At 44.1% G+C, this 15,445-nt stretch overlaps 1 protein-coding gene across 1 annotated transcript in view; it reads left to right on the forward strand.

The window, feature by feature from the left end:
• Positions 1–15,445, forward strand: part of tmprss15 (transmembrane serine protease 15) — a 37,211-nt gene that overhangs the window by 17,758 nt on the left and 4,008 nt on the right. Inside the window, exons 13-25 of the mRNA XM_082547982.1 lie at positions 2,048–2,192; positions 2,275–2,416; positions 5,695–5,784; positions 5,909–6,034; positions 6,145–6,285; positions 6,935–7,045; positions 7,355–7,478; positions 7,701–7,796; positions 11,479–11,528; positions 11,606–11,680; positions 11,759–11,903; positions 11,998–12,179; positions 12,257–12,349. Of these exons, the coding sequence (XP_082404108.1) occupies positions 2,048–2,192; positions 2,275–2,416; positions 5,695–5,784; positions 5,909–6,034; positions 6,145–6,285; positions 6,935–7,045; positions 7,355–7,478; positions 7,701–7,796; positions 11,479–11,528; positions 11,606–11,680; positions 11,759–11,903; positions 11,998–12,179; positions 12,257–12,349 (1,520 nt within the window). The remainder of the gene's footprint in view (positions 1–2,047; positions 2,193–2,274; positions 2,417–5,694; positions 5,785–5,908; positions 6,035–6,144; positions 6,286–6,934; positions 7,046–7,354; positions 7,479–7,700; positions 7,797–11,478; positions 11,529–11,605; positions 11,681–11,758; positions 11,904–11,997; positions 12,180–12,256; positions 12,350–15,445) is intronic.

The raw sequence follows: 15,445 nt of genomic DNA on the forward strand, positions 1-15,445 counted from the left end.
CAAAGGTAAACACACAGGCACACACTCACCTGGGATCGAGTCGAGTGGCGATGCTATAGAGTGGGTTTTCCTCCACATCAGTGAGCCGCGTCCTGACAGCTGCAGCCAAGGTTCCTTTCATTGCTTTGATCCCATGGTCCTCATCAGTCTTCCTTGTTAGAAATCTGTGGAGCACTGTGACTGCTGGAGTGATGTCTGCATCTGCAGAGCTGACTTTTCGAGTTAATTCCTCGAATGGACCCAGAACAGATATCACTTTCTCCAGCAATGTCCACTGGTGAGTCATGAGCGTATCAGGGAGTCCATATTCAGACACGAATATTCCCAGAGCCCGTTTCTGCTCAATCAATGATTGTATCATATAAAACGTGCTGTTCCAGTGGGTCTGAACAGCTTGCTGGAGCCGTTTCTCAGGCTGGTTGATCTGTAATTGAATGTATTTGAGACGGGAGCTGGCCAGAGCAGAATGTTTAAAATGTCCAACTATTTTGCGGCAAACTGCCACCACATCAGCAACACTCTTCAGTGACAGAAGGCCCTCATGAACAACCAGCTGGAGAGTGTGAGCAGTACAAGGTAGGCTGGGCAGCTCACCATCACTCATGGCCTTTATCACATTTTTTGCGGTGTCCTGGAGCACTATGTGGATGGACGTCTTCAGTATATCCCACATCTGGGGCATGCTATTGAAAAGCAGCTGCGATGGTTTAGCTAGTGTGCGAGCCCCTGAACGACTTTGCATGTAGTGTGACTTGATGACGAACAAACTCCTCATCAATCCACTGCGCCGTTAAACTGAGGCGTGACATCGAGCGCACACTGCTTGTCCAAATGTCTGTAGTGAAACTTAAGGCTGAAACCTGATGCATGAGATTATGCATGTGTTTTTTTTACCTTTTCAAAATGTGTTGGCACCATTATGCCCGTGATGTATGGGTGGCTGGGAATCTCATATTGCATCTCGAGTATGCTGAGAAGACGGCAAAATCCTATGTTTTCCACGACTGACAGTGGCTGATCATCCAGAGCAATAAACTGAGTCAGAGCCTATGTTATTTTGAACGCCCGTGGATTTTCCCTTGACATTGTAGTGTTGATGCATGTGTGTTCTTGATAAGTCTTCACATATCTCGCGCCAAAACTTCTGAACTGGTGGACAGAACCAAAGAGCGTGGATATAATTGTCCGGTGTATTGGTTTGGCAGTGTGAGCAGTTGTTGGTAGACGTATAACCCATCTTGAACATCCGATAACCTGTATAGTGCACTCTATGTAGTATTTTTTATTGAATTAATTGAAGACTGGGATTTCTAATTAGATGAAAGGTTTTTAGGCAAATCTGAGACCAGAAGTTTAGGTCTAAGTTAACTGATAAATCCGCTTCCCATTTTGCAATAGGAAGTGATATTGATTCATCTGTTTTAGAAAGCATTCTGTATATTTTGGATAGTAATTTGGGGGTTTTAAGAGTAAGAAATTGAACCACACTTGGTGGTGTTTGTAGTTCAACTTGACCCGGTTGAAGATAGAGCGCCTCTTGATTGCTAATAATAGGGTATCAGGTGAGTGGGTTCAGCTGAGTGGGCTGGCATTGTCATGGTCCTTTGTATTCCTATTCCGTACCCTCAGTCTTGTCTCTGTGTTTTTGGCTTCTGTCTCTGGTCAAGTTTGTGTCTCTAGGCCTGGGTCACTGTGTTCATTACTTCCTGTCTTATTTTGATAGTCTCTTGTCCAGTGTGCATTGTGTTCTGCTTTCCTTCCCCTATCTCATTAGTCTGATTTAGTTCACCTGTGCTTTGTTTTCCCCAGCTAGGTTCTATCTTCCTAATTACCTTGTGTTTATTTAAATCAGATCAAAGGTTTGAAGAGTGATCCTCACAGTTCTACATAACATTTTTATGTATTTTTACATTTCTAAGTGTTCAACCTGTCCAAGCAATCTGTTAATTTAGTGGCAGCCTTACATGGTATTTTAAGCTGCTCTGAATTAAACTGCACAATCAGCGTACAGATGTGATCTGATTATGGTGAATAACTCTGTGGGCAGGTACCACATGTTTGGACAGGATGTTCACCAGCTCAGAGTCCGGCTGCTGATGGAATCTGATGTTACCATATTCCAGAAAGATGGTGACTATGGCGACACCTGGAACTATGGCCAGGTGACCCTTAACCTGACATCAGAGGCTATGGTCAGTGAAATCACACAGGAAGTCCACAGATCAGTCAGGTGATCAATAAGTGATTCATTGGCATGACCTCTGACCTCTGAAGGTGGCGTTTGAAGCTCTGAAGAAAGGAGGGATGTTGAATGACATTGCTCTGGATGACATCACACTGACCTCTGATGCCTGTGGGCCCGCCCCCCCTGAACCCACCAATGTACCACCTCCAACAACCACATCCCCCATACCAGGTGAGAAAAAAATCCCCCCCTCCCCATACCAAGTAGATTAGATCAGATTAGATCAAATTAGATCAGATTAGATCAGATTAGATTAGATTAGCAGAACACCGACAGAAGTTGCAGAGTTAGAATATCAAATAAAGGGGAATGAGAGAGTACGAACATTAGCATAAAACTATAGCATATATACACACACACATATATAAATACAGAATATATAATAAGAATAAATCAGAATACTAGTGAAATATACTCATTGATGAGATGCAGACAGCCAAAGTTTGTTGCACATTTCAACTATTGTAAGTCAAAAAACACTGCAGCTTAGTTGGTCCCGCCCCCCTCTGTCCTCCTGTTTCCCCTCCCCCGCACCTGCAGCAGGGAGTTAAATCGTTTGATGGCGTGTGTATTTATCTATCTATAGTTATGGATGATAGATAGATAGACTATTAGCTTGGTGTTCCAACATTCGAAAGAAGGGACTGCTCTCACAGCTAGAGATTGACGAGGTACAACACAAATGCTACGGCAAGGAGGAGTCAGGATGCCAGGTCAGGGGGGAGATATCATCACCCCCACCCGAGATTGGGTACTAAGCCCCAATTGCGACAAAACAAGGATCGTTGAGTGTGAGAGGAACTGACCTGAAAGATCATGGCCAAGCTTGAAACCACGGCCCCCCCATAGCCAGTTACCAAGACTACATGAAGTGCCCTCAGAAGGTCTGCTAGATGATGTTAATGCAGCACTACGGATGATACCTACAGCCACGATTATCAACACTAACAAGCTGATCTACACCACGGCAACAGTGATCAATGAGATGCTTGGATATAAGTTGAACAGCCACATGGGGCAGCATGGACAAGGAGGCTAGAGGCTAAGATCAAGGTAGCACAGAGGGAGGTTAGCCAACTATCGGAGCTGCAGAAAAGTGCGATGAAGAAGGTGCCTAAGAAGTACAGCAAGCTGTCCATACCTGAGGCCTTGGAAACTGCCAAGCAATGACTCACAGCCTTGGCCACCCACTTGAAGAGGTACACCAGAGAGATCGAAGGCAGGAGAATAAACCAGCTGTTCTCCACAGAACCAGCCAAGGTGTACTCTCATTTGCAGGGGAACAATATGAGAACAGCACCACCATGCTGGAGACGGAACAATACTGGAAGAGCATATGGGAGAAGGACGCAACCCATAACAGCAATGCTCCGTGGCTAGTGGATCTGAGGGCAGACCACAGCGACCTCCCTGAACAGGGTCCAGTAACCATCACAGTGGCAGATATCCAAGAAAGGGTCTCCAGTATGAAGAGTTGGACAGCACCAGGCCATGACATGATTCACACCTACTGGCTAAAGAAGCTGACTGCACTCCACGAGCACCTGGCAGCACAAATGAACCAGCTGCTAGTTGACAAGAGACACCCAGAATGGCTAACCAAAGGCCAGACAGTCCTGATCCTCAAGGACCCCAAGAAGGGACCGGTCCCCTCCAACTACCGACCAATAACCTGCCTCAGTACCACGTGGAAGCTCGTGTCATAGCGGCTAAGATGAACAGGCACATGCAGAGGGTCAGGCAAGTCCTAAGAAGTCAGCACACCTACGCCCTGCCCGTGATCAGGTACCCTGCTGAGATAATAAGTTGGCCAAAGGAGGAGATAGAAGCCACTGACATCAAGACAAGAAAGCTCCTTACCATGCATGGAGGGTTTCACCCCAAGTTCAGCACCCCGAGGCTGTACGCTAAGCGGAAGGAAGGAGGCCGGGACTGGTGAGTGTCAGCACCACGGTCCAGGATGAGACAACAAACATCCACAAATACATCAGTAAGATGGCCCCAGCCGTGCTCAGTGAATACCTCAGGCTGTAGAAACCCAAGACTGAGGAGGATGAGGAGGCGCCTTCATGGAAGGACAGGCCCCTGCATAGTATGTACCACCAGCAGATAGAAGAGGTGGCTGATATCCAGAAATTCTAAAAGTGACTGGACAAAGTCGGACTGAAAGACAGCACAGAGGCACCAATCATGGCAGCACAAGAACAAGCTCTGAGCACAAGATCCATAGAGGCTGGGGTCTATCACACCAGGCAAAACCCCAGGTGCAGGCTGTGTAAAGATGCCCCTGAGGCAATCCAGCACATAACAGCAGGGTGTAAGATGCTAGCAGGCGGGGCATACATGGAACGCCATAACCAAGTGGCCGGCATAGTGTACAGGAACATCTGTGCCGAATATGGTCTGGAGGTCCAGAAGACGCCCCCAAGGGTGGTGGAGAATGACCGAGCTAAGATCCTGTGGGACTTCCAGATACAGGCGGACAAAATGGTGATGGCTAACCAACCGGACATAGTGGTGGTAGACATGCAGAGGAAGACATCCCAAGTGATAGATGTAGCTATACCAAATTTTAGCAACGTCACGAAAAAGGAACACCAGAAGCTGGAGAAGTACCAAGGGCTCAGAGAAGAGCTCGAGAAGATGTGGAGGGTGAAGGTAACAGTGGTCCCAGTGGTTATCAGACCATTCAGTGATCCCCAAACTGGGCGAGTGGCTCCAACAGATCCCAGAAACAACATCAGAGATCTCTGTCCTAGGAACAGGTAAGATACTGCAGGACCCTGAAGCTCTCAGGCCTCTGGTAGAGTACCAGAATTTTTTTTTGATATACAGTCACCTCAAGTTCCTTGAGATAATGCCAAAGAGTGTGCAAAGCAGTAATCAAAGCAAAGGGTGGCTATTTGGAGGAATCTAAAACATAAAACATGTTTGGAGTTACTTCATACTTTTGTTTACTACATAATTCCATATGTGTTCATTCATAGTTTTAATGCCTTCAGTGAGAATCTACAATGTAGACAGTCATGAAAATAAAGAAAAACTATTAAATGAGAAGGTGTGTCCAAACAAGTTATCCCAGCAGAGGAAAACAAAAAAACCCCGCAGCGCTGCATGCAGAGCTTGCAGTGAGAAACAAACCCCACCCGCATACCAGCTGAGAACCCCCACCACAGACTAGGTGAGAAATAACCATACTTCCATACAGATAAGATATAGCAGGTAAACTGAATCTTTTGTCTGATAATTTAATGATGTCAGCAATTGTCCTTTGTACCAGTCAATTCAATTCAATTTTATTTATACAGCACAAAATCATAACAGTCACCTCAAGGCGCTTTATATTGTAAGGTAGACCCTACAGTAATACACACAGAGAAAAAACCAACAATCAAATGACACACCTGTGATGCTGATACTCTGCTACCTCTGTTCTCTGATCGGTCCAGCTGACTGTGGAGGCCCGTTTGACCTCTGGGAGCCAAACTCTACATTCAACACACCAAACTACCCAGAATCCTATGGGAATGGGGCAGAGTGTGAGTAAACCTGTCTGCTTTCAGCCTACCTGTATTTACACATGATCACTGGTTTCACTTGAGAACGTGTGACGTTTTTACCTGGCAGCAGGTTGTAATTACTCATAATGCTGTTCTGTTGCAGGTCTGTGGACTCTGCATGCTGGGGAAGGTCACAATATTCAGCTCCACTTCCTGGACTTTGACATTGAAGCATCCAGTGATATGGTGGAAGTGCGGGATGGGGCGGGGCCTAACTCCACCTTACTGGGTGAGGTTGTGTTTACCCACAATCCTCTGCAGCTTTATCCTCACCAGAAGACGTCCAAGTGAATTTTACGCTGACCCAAGTGATAACTTCTCTCTTTTTGTCTTACCCAGCTGTCCTCACAGGAAATGGCCCCACCCATGACTTCTTCTCAACAGCCAATCAAGTTACAGTGTGGTTCTATACAGACAGTTCAGTTTCTGGGAAAGGATTCAGAGCCAACTTCACCTCTGGGGTCAACCTGGGGTCACCAGGTGAGCTCATCACACGTGAAGAGACAGCAAAGATGTCATGGTCCTGGGTCGGTGACCCAGCGCTTTAAGTTTATTATTATCATTTTCTAGTTTATTATTATGATGATTATTATTGTTTGAGTTCTCTTTGGTCTGCCTCTGAGTCTGCGTCTGTATCTCTGTCTGTCTATGGCGTCACCCCGTCTGTTTGCGAATCTGTCTGTTCAGTTCAGCGTCTTGTCTGGTTCCCTGTGTCTGAGTTTCCTGTTTTATTGTGAAGGTCTGTGTCTTATGTGAGTGTGCTCAGTTTACTATTCCCCTGTCTCGTCAGCTGTGATTTCTCCCAGGTGTGTTCCCCTCCTCTGCCTCATCCCTTGATTACTGCCGTATGTATATTAGCCCTGTGTTACCTTTGTTCTCTGTCGCATCGTTAATGTCTACTCACCTTCATTCTGTACTCTGTTTTCCGTCCGTGTGTATCTGCCTGTTAGTTTGTATTTTCCCAGTTTAGTTGGTCCGCTGTTTACCTGCTAATAAAGCGGTTATTTTGAGTTCTACTTCACCTCACTGAAACCTGCATTTTGGGTCCTTCTCTCCTTGCCTGCCGGTACGTAAACATGACAAAAGATGTACTGATTGATTACTGACAGCTCATGTGACGTTTGAACAGCTCCGTGTGCTGATGGTCAGTTCCAGTGTCAGACAGGAAGTTGCATCCATGGTAACAATCAGTGTGATGGTGTGGTCGACTGTCCCGACAGCTCTGATGAAGCCAAATGTGGTAAGTCACTCATAATCAATACTGATAATAAATACACAGTATCAGGTCATTTTGATTTCATGCTGCCCCCAAAGTGTGTGAATCAAAACAGAATCTAATCATCTGTAAATATTTTATATAATTTAATGTCGGTAGGAGTTTTTTGTGTTTGTGGGTTGGTGTTGGTGGGTGTTGGTGGATGAGCTCATCGAGCAGATGTTCACTAAAGACAGTGACAAGGAAGTTCTCTAACATCTTAAATTAGTCACGTGACCCCAGTTTGTCCACAGCACCTGTTCTGCTTCAGGTTTTAAGAAATTTGTGTATCAGTTATGTTGCAGGTAAATGGTTCCAGTCGGCTTCAGGTTCAAATTGTCTCTTCTCTGTTCACGGTGTGCACTGACACCTGGAGCTCTCAACTGTCTAACTTCACCTGTCAGTACCTCGGATACAGGTAACTACTTCTCTCTGGAAACTTGAGGACTTTAGTCAAACTGTTTGAGTGTTAAACAGTTTGATTTTTAAATACAGAAATCCTGGAAACTTTGAAGAACAGCTAATTTTTTCTTACATCTGTCTGTCAGGTGAGCCTGATTGTTCCAGCTGGACTGAAGGTTCCAACAGAAACAGGAAATGTTGAAGAGGCCCGTAGACTCAGATCTGGTATTTGTTGCAGGTCCGGGAAGGCCTCGTTCCTGCCGGCTCGGCCACAAGACTCGCCGTTTGCTCTCATCACAATCAGCAATGATGGGACACTGAAAACCAACATCAGGTACCAGAACCAAACCAGAACTAGGGCGCCTTTCAGAAACCCAAGGTTACCTTACAAAAGAAAAACTAAAAAGGAAAATAGTTATTAAAATACATAAAATAAGTTAAAATTGCTTGACAACAGACAAAATCAGCACTAAAGCGAATAAGCAGGCTTGAACAGATGTGTTTTGAGCTGTAGATAAGGGAAGAGAGTCTGCATTTCTTGAGGCTGGTGGAAGAGAGTTCTAGAGCTGGGGAGCTGAACCGAAGGCTCTGTTCCCCATCGTGGTAAGACAAGCAGCAGGAACCACAAGATGAATAGGAGGTGAGGATCTGAGAGGGCGGGAAACAGTGGTGATATGAAGCAGATCACACAGATAGGAAGGACAAGCTTTGGATACACTTATAAATAATAAATAAATAATAAATAAATTTTTATTTATATAGCACCTTTCTAGACAGAATCACAAAGTGTTGCACATAAGATAACAAATATATCAAAAGGTAAAACACTCAATATAAAGCAGGCAGAAATTTAACCAAAAACTGTTAAAAAGGTGAGTTTTTAGTTGTTTTTTAAAAAAAACTACAGAGTCCACAGTTATTAATGTATGAGGGAGAAAGTTCCAGAGTCTTGAGGCCACAGTGGCAGAAGCTCTATCACCCATATGTCTGTGAAGGTTCTCAGTCATCCAGGTCATCGTAGTCTAAGGAGCTTGGAAAGAAAAGCGTCTGGACTTCTTTGAGTTGCTTGAAGACGTTTCACCTCTCATCCGAGAAGCTTCTTCAGTTCTAAGGTCAAATAGTGGAGAGTCCCAGAGTGGTGGTAGACATGCAGTGGGAGTTTCCCCCCCCACAGAGGGACAAAAGGACCCCCTGATGAGAGCCAAGGTGTGAAAATGGGTGTGGGTCACAATCAGCCATATCACCCTTAGTTCTCATCTTAGTCTGTTTTATAGCAAGTAAGCCCTGATCAGATGACCTCAGGGACCTGCTAGGGACATCGGGCTGTAGCAGATCAGAGATGTAGGCTGGTGCCAGTCCATGCAAGGCTCTAAATGTCAAGACCAGGATCTTAAAATGTACTCTAAATTTAACAGGAAGCCAGTGTAGCTGAAATAGCAATGGTGTCACATGTGAATACTTGGAGGATTTTGTCAACAGCCTAGCTGCAGCGTTTTGCACAACCTGCAGACGACCCAGAGAACCTTTGCTTAGACACATTAACAAAGAGTTACAATAATCCAAGCATGAGGAAATAAATGCATGTATAGCTATCTCCAGTTCAGGGCAAGTTAAAATAGGGCTTAACTTAGCCACATTTCTTAAGTGATAAAAACAAGATAAAAACAAACCAGAGATTTCACATGCCCATCCAATGTGAGAGTCGAGTCAAAAGTGACACCTAAATTCCTGATAGAGGATTTAACATACACTGAGAGAGGACCAAGGGCTTTCACTATCTGGGATAAAAATCTGTCCGGAGCGCATATGAGGACTTCAGTTTTCCCCTCAGTGAATTGGAGGAAATTTGCAGCCATCCAACGTTTGATGGAATCTAAGCAATCATTCAGAAGCTGAAGCTTAGATAAATCCTGGGGCTTAAAAGAGATGTACAACTGAATATCATCAGCATAACAGTGATAAGACATGTCCTCAAAAGAGCCCATTATGTGCTGGAGGGGGAGAAGATATATTAAAAACAATAAAGGCCTCAAAACCGAACCCTGAGGGACACCATAAGTAAGGGAGGTAGAGGATGACCTAAAACCGGAGACCACCACAGAAAAAGATCGGTCACGTAGATATGAGGAGAACCACTCCAAGGCAGTACCCTATACACCAACCCAGTGTTTAAGCCTTTCGAGGAGAATGTGATGGTCAACATTGTCAAAAGCCGATGTGAGGTCCAACTTTAGGAGGACCAAGTATTTTCCTGCATCATTACTCATCAAAATGTCACTACAGACCCAAAGAAGAGCTGTTTCTGTGGCGTGAGCTCATGGAAAGCCGGACTGAAACTTATCAAAAATGCTATGTTTGTCCAGAGCCGCTATAAGTTTCTTAGCCACAACCTTTTCTAGAAGCTTAGTGATTAACGGTACTTTGGAGATTGGTCTGTAGCTGCTCCAAACAGAGGGGTCTAGCTGAGGTCTTTTTTAAAGCAGGAGAATAGCAGCATTTTTTTAAATAAACTGGAACTATACCAGACGCCAGTAAAGAGTTGATTAGAGTGAGCACAGATGGACCAATAACCAGAAGACATTTTTGAATAATGATGCAGGTACAGTGTCAAGAGGACAAGAGGATGCTTCCACTGAATTCACTAGTTTTACCAGCTCAGGTAGTGAAACAGGAGAGAAAGTATCCAAGATGACGGGCCAAGATGGGGTGGAGATTGAGATAACAGGTGCTGAATGACAAGAAGTTATTCCTATGTTATTAATCTTTGCAAGCAGAAAATAAAGAAAATGTTCAGTCTTCATTAGATGAAATAGGAGCCACAGGTAGAGCAGGAGTAACAATGTCACTAATGGTGTTAAAAAGCACCTTAGGATTACCTCTGCTCTTTGTAACCAAATGTAAGAAATAGGCAGCCCTCGCATCTCTGATAGCATTATTAAAAGAAGCTAAAAGGTCCTTTAGGTAGAGGAGATGAACATTTAGGTGAGTTTTCCTAAATGTATGTGAGAAGTAAGATTTTAAAGTTTATCCTGGCTTCTATGGATAACCAGTGAAGCTGCTGAAGAATTGGGGTAATAGACCTGAGCTGCACAATTTTGAAGAAGTTGAAGTTTATGAAGGGATTTATTAGGGAGACCAAATAAGAGGGAACAACAGTAATCAGTCCAGGAAGTACTAAGACTATGGACGAGGATGGCAGCAGTATGGGGAGGAAGGAAGGGACGGAGTCAGTTAATATTATGTAAGTGGAAGTATTTTCAGTGTTAATGGAAAAACTGTGGGATTTGGTTAAGATAGAGGCTGTGCCAACAAGTAAAACCTGTTTTATTACTGTTAGGTTTAGGAAAATGGGAGGAGAACAATGATCTAATCTCAATAAGACAGTTTGAGAGGGAGGTAGGTGGGAGGGATGAATCGGGTTTAGAAGAAATGTAGATCTGGGTGTCATCAGCATAACAATGAAAATTGATATTATATTTTTGGAATATATGACCAAGAGGGAGCATGTAGCTGATGAATAAAAGAGGCCCTAATACTGAACCCTGTGGCACACCAGCAGAGACAGGACAGAGACATGAAGAGTGTAATTTCAATTGGATAAACTGAGTGCGGTCTGAGAGATATGAGGCAAACCAGGCAAGGGGGGGTATGACTAATGCTAATGGATGCTAACCGGTTCAGCAGGATATTGTGAGAAATGGTATCAAACGCCGCACTAAGACCAGGAAAAATGAGGATGGATAGGAGATCAGAATCAGCTGCCATCAGAAGGTCATAGGTAATCCTTAACAAAGCAGTTTCTGTGCTATGATTGGGGTGGAAACCAGACTGAAATTGTTCATAGAGATTATGGTCATTGAGGTGTAACTGAAGCTGGGGGGGCGACAACTTTTTCAAGAAATATGATGTACAGGACTCTGCCACTTTTCCCTAACCTTTGACCTCACAAAACATGCTCTTGGGTCAGGTCTTTTTCATGACCTTCTTTGTGGATGTTAATGCTTGTTGTGTTACAGTGAAACTTGCCACAGAGAGGAAGTGATGTCACTGGCCTGTAATAACCAGCGTGAGTACTCTCAGAAATGCAGACATGTTTCAGGCTCAGTGAATTTATGTTTATGTATAAAATGAAACGTGTTTCAGCGTGTGGAGTCCGTCAGGTCACAAATGTCTCAAGGGAGGCAGACCAATCAGAGCACAGGACACCTGGTGATGAAGGTGAGAGTATGAATGACCTGAACCCATGATCCTGATCGTGTTTCAGCCTGACTGTAGTCACATTGTTCTAACTGTCAGGTGCTGGCCGAGTGGTGGGCGGGGTTAATGCTGAGGAGGGTGCATGGCCGTGGATAGTGTCTCTTCAGTGGAAGGGACGTCATGCCTGTGGAGCCTCAGTGATTGGCAGTGACTGGCTGCTGACTGCGGCTCACTGCGTTTATGGGTGAGAGGCTCACAGCTGCTGCCTGCATGGGGCGCTAACAAGTGTTAATGTTGATGTTGGACATGAAGACATAGGTGCACGTCTGTCTCTGCAGGAAGAACGTTGACCTCCAATCATGGTCGGCGGTTCTCGGTCTTCACGCTCAGAATGATCAAACCTCAGAGGCTGTTCAGACCCGACAAGTCGATCGCATCATCTTCAGTGAGCAGTACAACAGACGGACCAAACAGGCCGACATCGCCATGATGCATCTACAGCAGCCAATCAACTTCACCCGTCAGTAACGGCACAAAAACACAGGTATGGGTGGAGGCAGGCTGCAGGGCGCTGATAAATGTGCGTGTGTGTTTCAGAGTGGGTCCAGCCAGTGTGTTTACCACCTGAAGGTCAGAATTTCACAGCAGGAAGAAAATGTTTCATCGCTGGCTGGGGCCGAAACACTGACGGTAACCAAGCACCAGGTTGCACAACCTTTGACCTCCACAGTCTCGTCCTGTACAGGTCCACCTGTTCTCTATCATAAAGTTCATTACCAATGAACTTCTTCATAACACCTGTACAGGGGGAGGATGCTTTTATAACTTGCGTATTTAAATTAAATTAAGGCTTATTATTATGATTACCTTTTTGGGTGGCGCTGTTACTTGGTTTCTCGCTCTCTGCGGTAGAGTATCACTTCCTGTTTCTGTTCCAACCAGTGACTGTATAAAAGTCATTGGTTCCAACACACAGTGGTGTTTTTGTGTAGCTTGTCTGTGTAGCAATTTAATTAAAAACTTATAGATAAATTATTTCATAGTATAATCTTCACGTGCTTCATCCGAAGCACACTCTCTGTGTACTCACTCCCTAATTTATAGCCAAAGTATTCACTCACTGTGTCTTTACTGATTCTCTATCTTAGCTTAGCTCGTAGCCGACTCGCTAGCAGCATGGCCTCTTCACCTGTCCCTCCTGCACTTTCCTGCTCATTGTGTCAGTTACACCTCGGCCTCCTTTGGCAGTAATGATACCTGTAACAAATGTAGCATATTTGCAACTCTGGAGGCCAGGATTACTGAATTGGAGACTCGGCTTCGCACCCTTCATTCACCCGTAGCTAGCCCCTGTAGCTGATGCAGCCGAAGGTAGCGTACTGACTCTGGTAATTGGTCATTCTGTTCTCAGACATGTGAAGCTAGAGACACCGGCAACCATAGTCAATCGTCCTCCAGGGGCCAGAGCGGGCGACATTGAGGGAAATTTAAAACTGCTGGCTAAGGGTAAACGTAAATTCAGTAACATTATAATTCTTATAATTCTTTGCTAAAATAATGTAGTTTTGTTATGATACTGGATTGGGATGTACAATGCTTCCACATCTGCAGCACAAACTCTAAACAAACGCTTTATTCAGGTTAATTGTAAATTCTGTCTCTGCTTGGAAGATAGTATTTTGAATTACATATTCTCCAATATTCTCCCTACAGATAATATTTAATAGGAATGAATGAAACAGAACTGTACTGGTTATTATAACAAGATGTAATTCCGACAATTCAAAATAGATCCAATCAGGATTAGGGAACAATCAAGAGAAATATATTTCCTAAAAAAAAGAAGAAAAAAAACAATTGAAAGGTACAAAATACAGAACAAGTTGCAAAGTGCTTGAAAGTAGTGCAAAAGGACTTGCCCTAACCACTTAGTGGCCTGAGTGATGAGAGTTACTCAGACCATGGCTCAGATTGGTGGGCAGGTGGGCAGGAGAAGGTGTGGGGAATAGTGTTTGTTAACAGTCCGAATGGCTCAGGGGAAGAAGCTGTTAGTGAGTCTGGAGGGACATGCGCTGATTGACCTGAGGCACCAACCAGCAGGTCAAACAGGTGGTGGGCGGAGTGAAAGGGGTCACCTGTGAACTAAGTGTTATTATAGGAGATAGAGTTTTTCCTTTCCAGTCACCTTTCTCACTCACTATGTGTTAACAGACCTCTCTGCACCGAATCATATCTGTTATTAACCTCTGTCTCTCTTCCACAGCATGTCTTTATCCTGTCTTCCTTCTCTCACCCCAACCAATCACAGCAGATGGCCCCGCCCTTCCCTGAGCCTGGTTCTGCTGGAGGTTTCTTCCTGTTAAAAGGGAGTTTTTCCTTCCCACTGTCGCCAAAGTGCTGCTCATAGGCGGTCATATGATTGTTGGGTCTGTACCTATGAAGCGCCTTGAGGCGACTTTTGTTGTGATTTGGCGCTATATAAATAAAATTGAATTGAATTGAATAAGGAATAGTCTTATAGTATGGTAAAGGCAGGTTGACACAGCAAAATGGTGCTAGCATTAACACAAGCAAAAAGGAGCTGGAGTGGTTTAACCTGCAGCAGCTAAGACTGAAGCAATGGATGTTGCTGCTGAGCAAGTGATATCATGCTCACCTACAGTCTTATAACTAAGTTAGCAGCTGATAAGTTAGCACATATCAAATTCGGTTCTTTGATATTCTTTTACTGACAGAGAAAGACTCCGACTCAGTGTGGTCAAAAATAATTATTATTTTATTCAAGCATTACTTTCTGCTGGACCCTTCAGTGTTTTAGGTCAGTCCTGCTGTCTGTTTGTTGCCTGCTGTTAATTCTTCAAGTTCACGGTGTTGCTCTGTCTGTCTTCAGGAAGAGATTGACCATCCTTTAAGCTTCTTCTCAGGATAAGGACAGGATGAGCGGTGAAGCTGTGAAATTTCAGCCAAAGCCTGGACTGTTTGTCGTCCCAATTAAGTTAAACTATGATTTTGTTCTGGCCGCTGTACTGTTCCACGAGGCTGAGCCAAGTCCATGGGCACCTGTATTAACACACTAAGACATTTATTTAATATCATTTCCTTTCATTTCTCTAATTCTTCTATCTAGATTTTAAGACATCTTTCTCTCTCTCACGTTGCACACACATCAGGCAATTTCCTGCACACTGCCTACAAACATTTCACTTCCTGTCAGAGACACACACACTCTCCCAGTGCTTCTGTGCTTCTTACAGACACACACACACTTCACTGCATTTTCATCAATTTCTACAGCCTAATCGAACTCTTGTTTTATGTTCACACTCTATATACTGTACCCTCTGTAATTCTACTCATTTTTATATAAAAAGAATGCACCCTCAGCCACACACGCAAGCTGAACAGCTTCACACATATATATACTAAGCTCTTTACATTTGCAAGCATTAACCAAGAGAAATCCTTCGCATCAAAGTCCTCAGCATAATTAGCAGAATTCCTTTAGCACAAATCTTCAGCACAATTAACAGTTTGTCAACACACGTCAACATTCTCTTAGCGCAGCTCTGCAGCACAATTCACACAATTCACACAATCCTTTCAGCAGCATTTTAGCACACTTCACTCAACTCATTTAACAAATCTTCTCACACACACGCCACACCCTTTTCTATCACACTTTCAAAACAACATGCACTTCTGACCATTCATCCAAAGAACAATTTTACACTTCCCTCATATATTCACACGTTTATAAAGACACCAAATGCCAAGATACATTATTTC

Source organism: Aulonocara stuartgranti (assembly GCF_965226115.1).
Source record: "Aulonocara stuartgranti genome assembly, chromosome: 10".
Lineage (NCBI taxonomy): Eukaryota > Metazoa > Chordata > Actinopteri > Cichliformes > Cichlidae > Aulonocara > Aulonocara stuartgranti.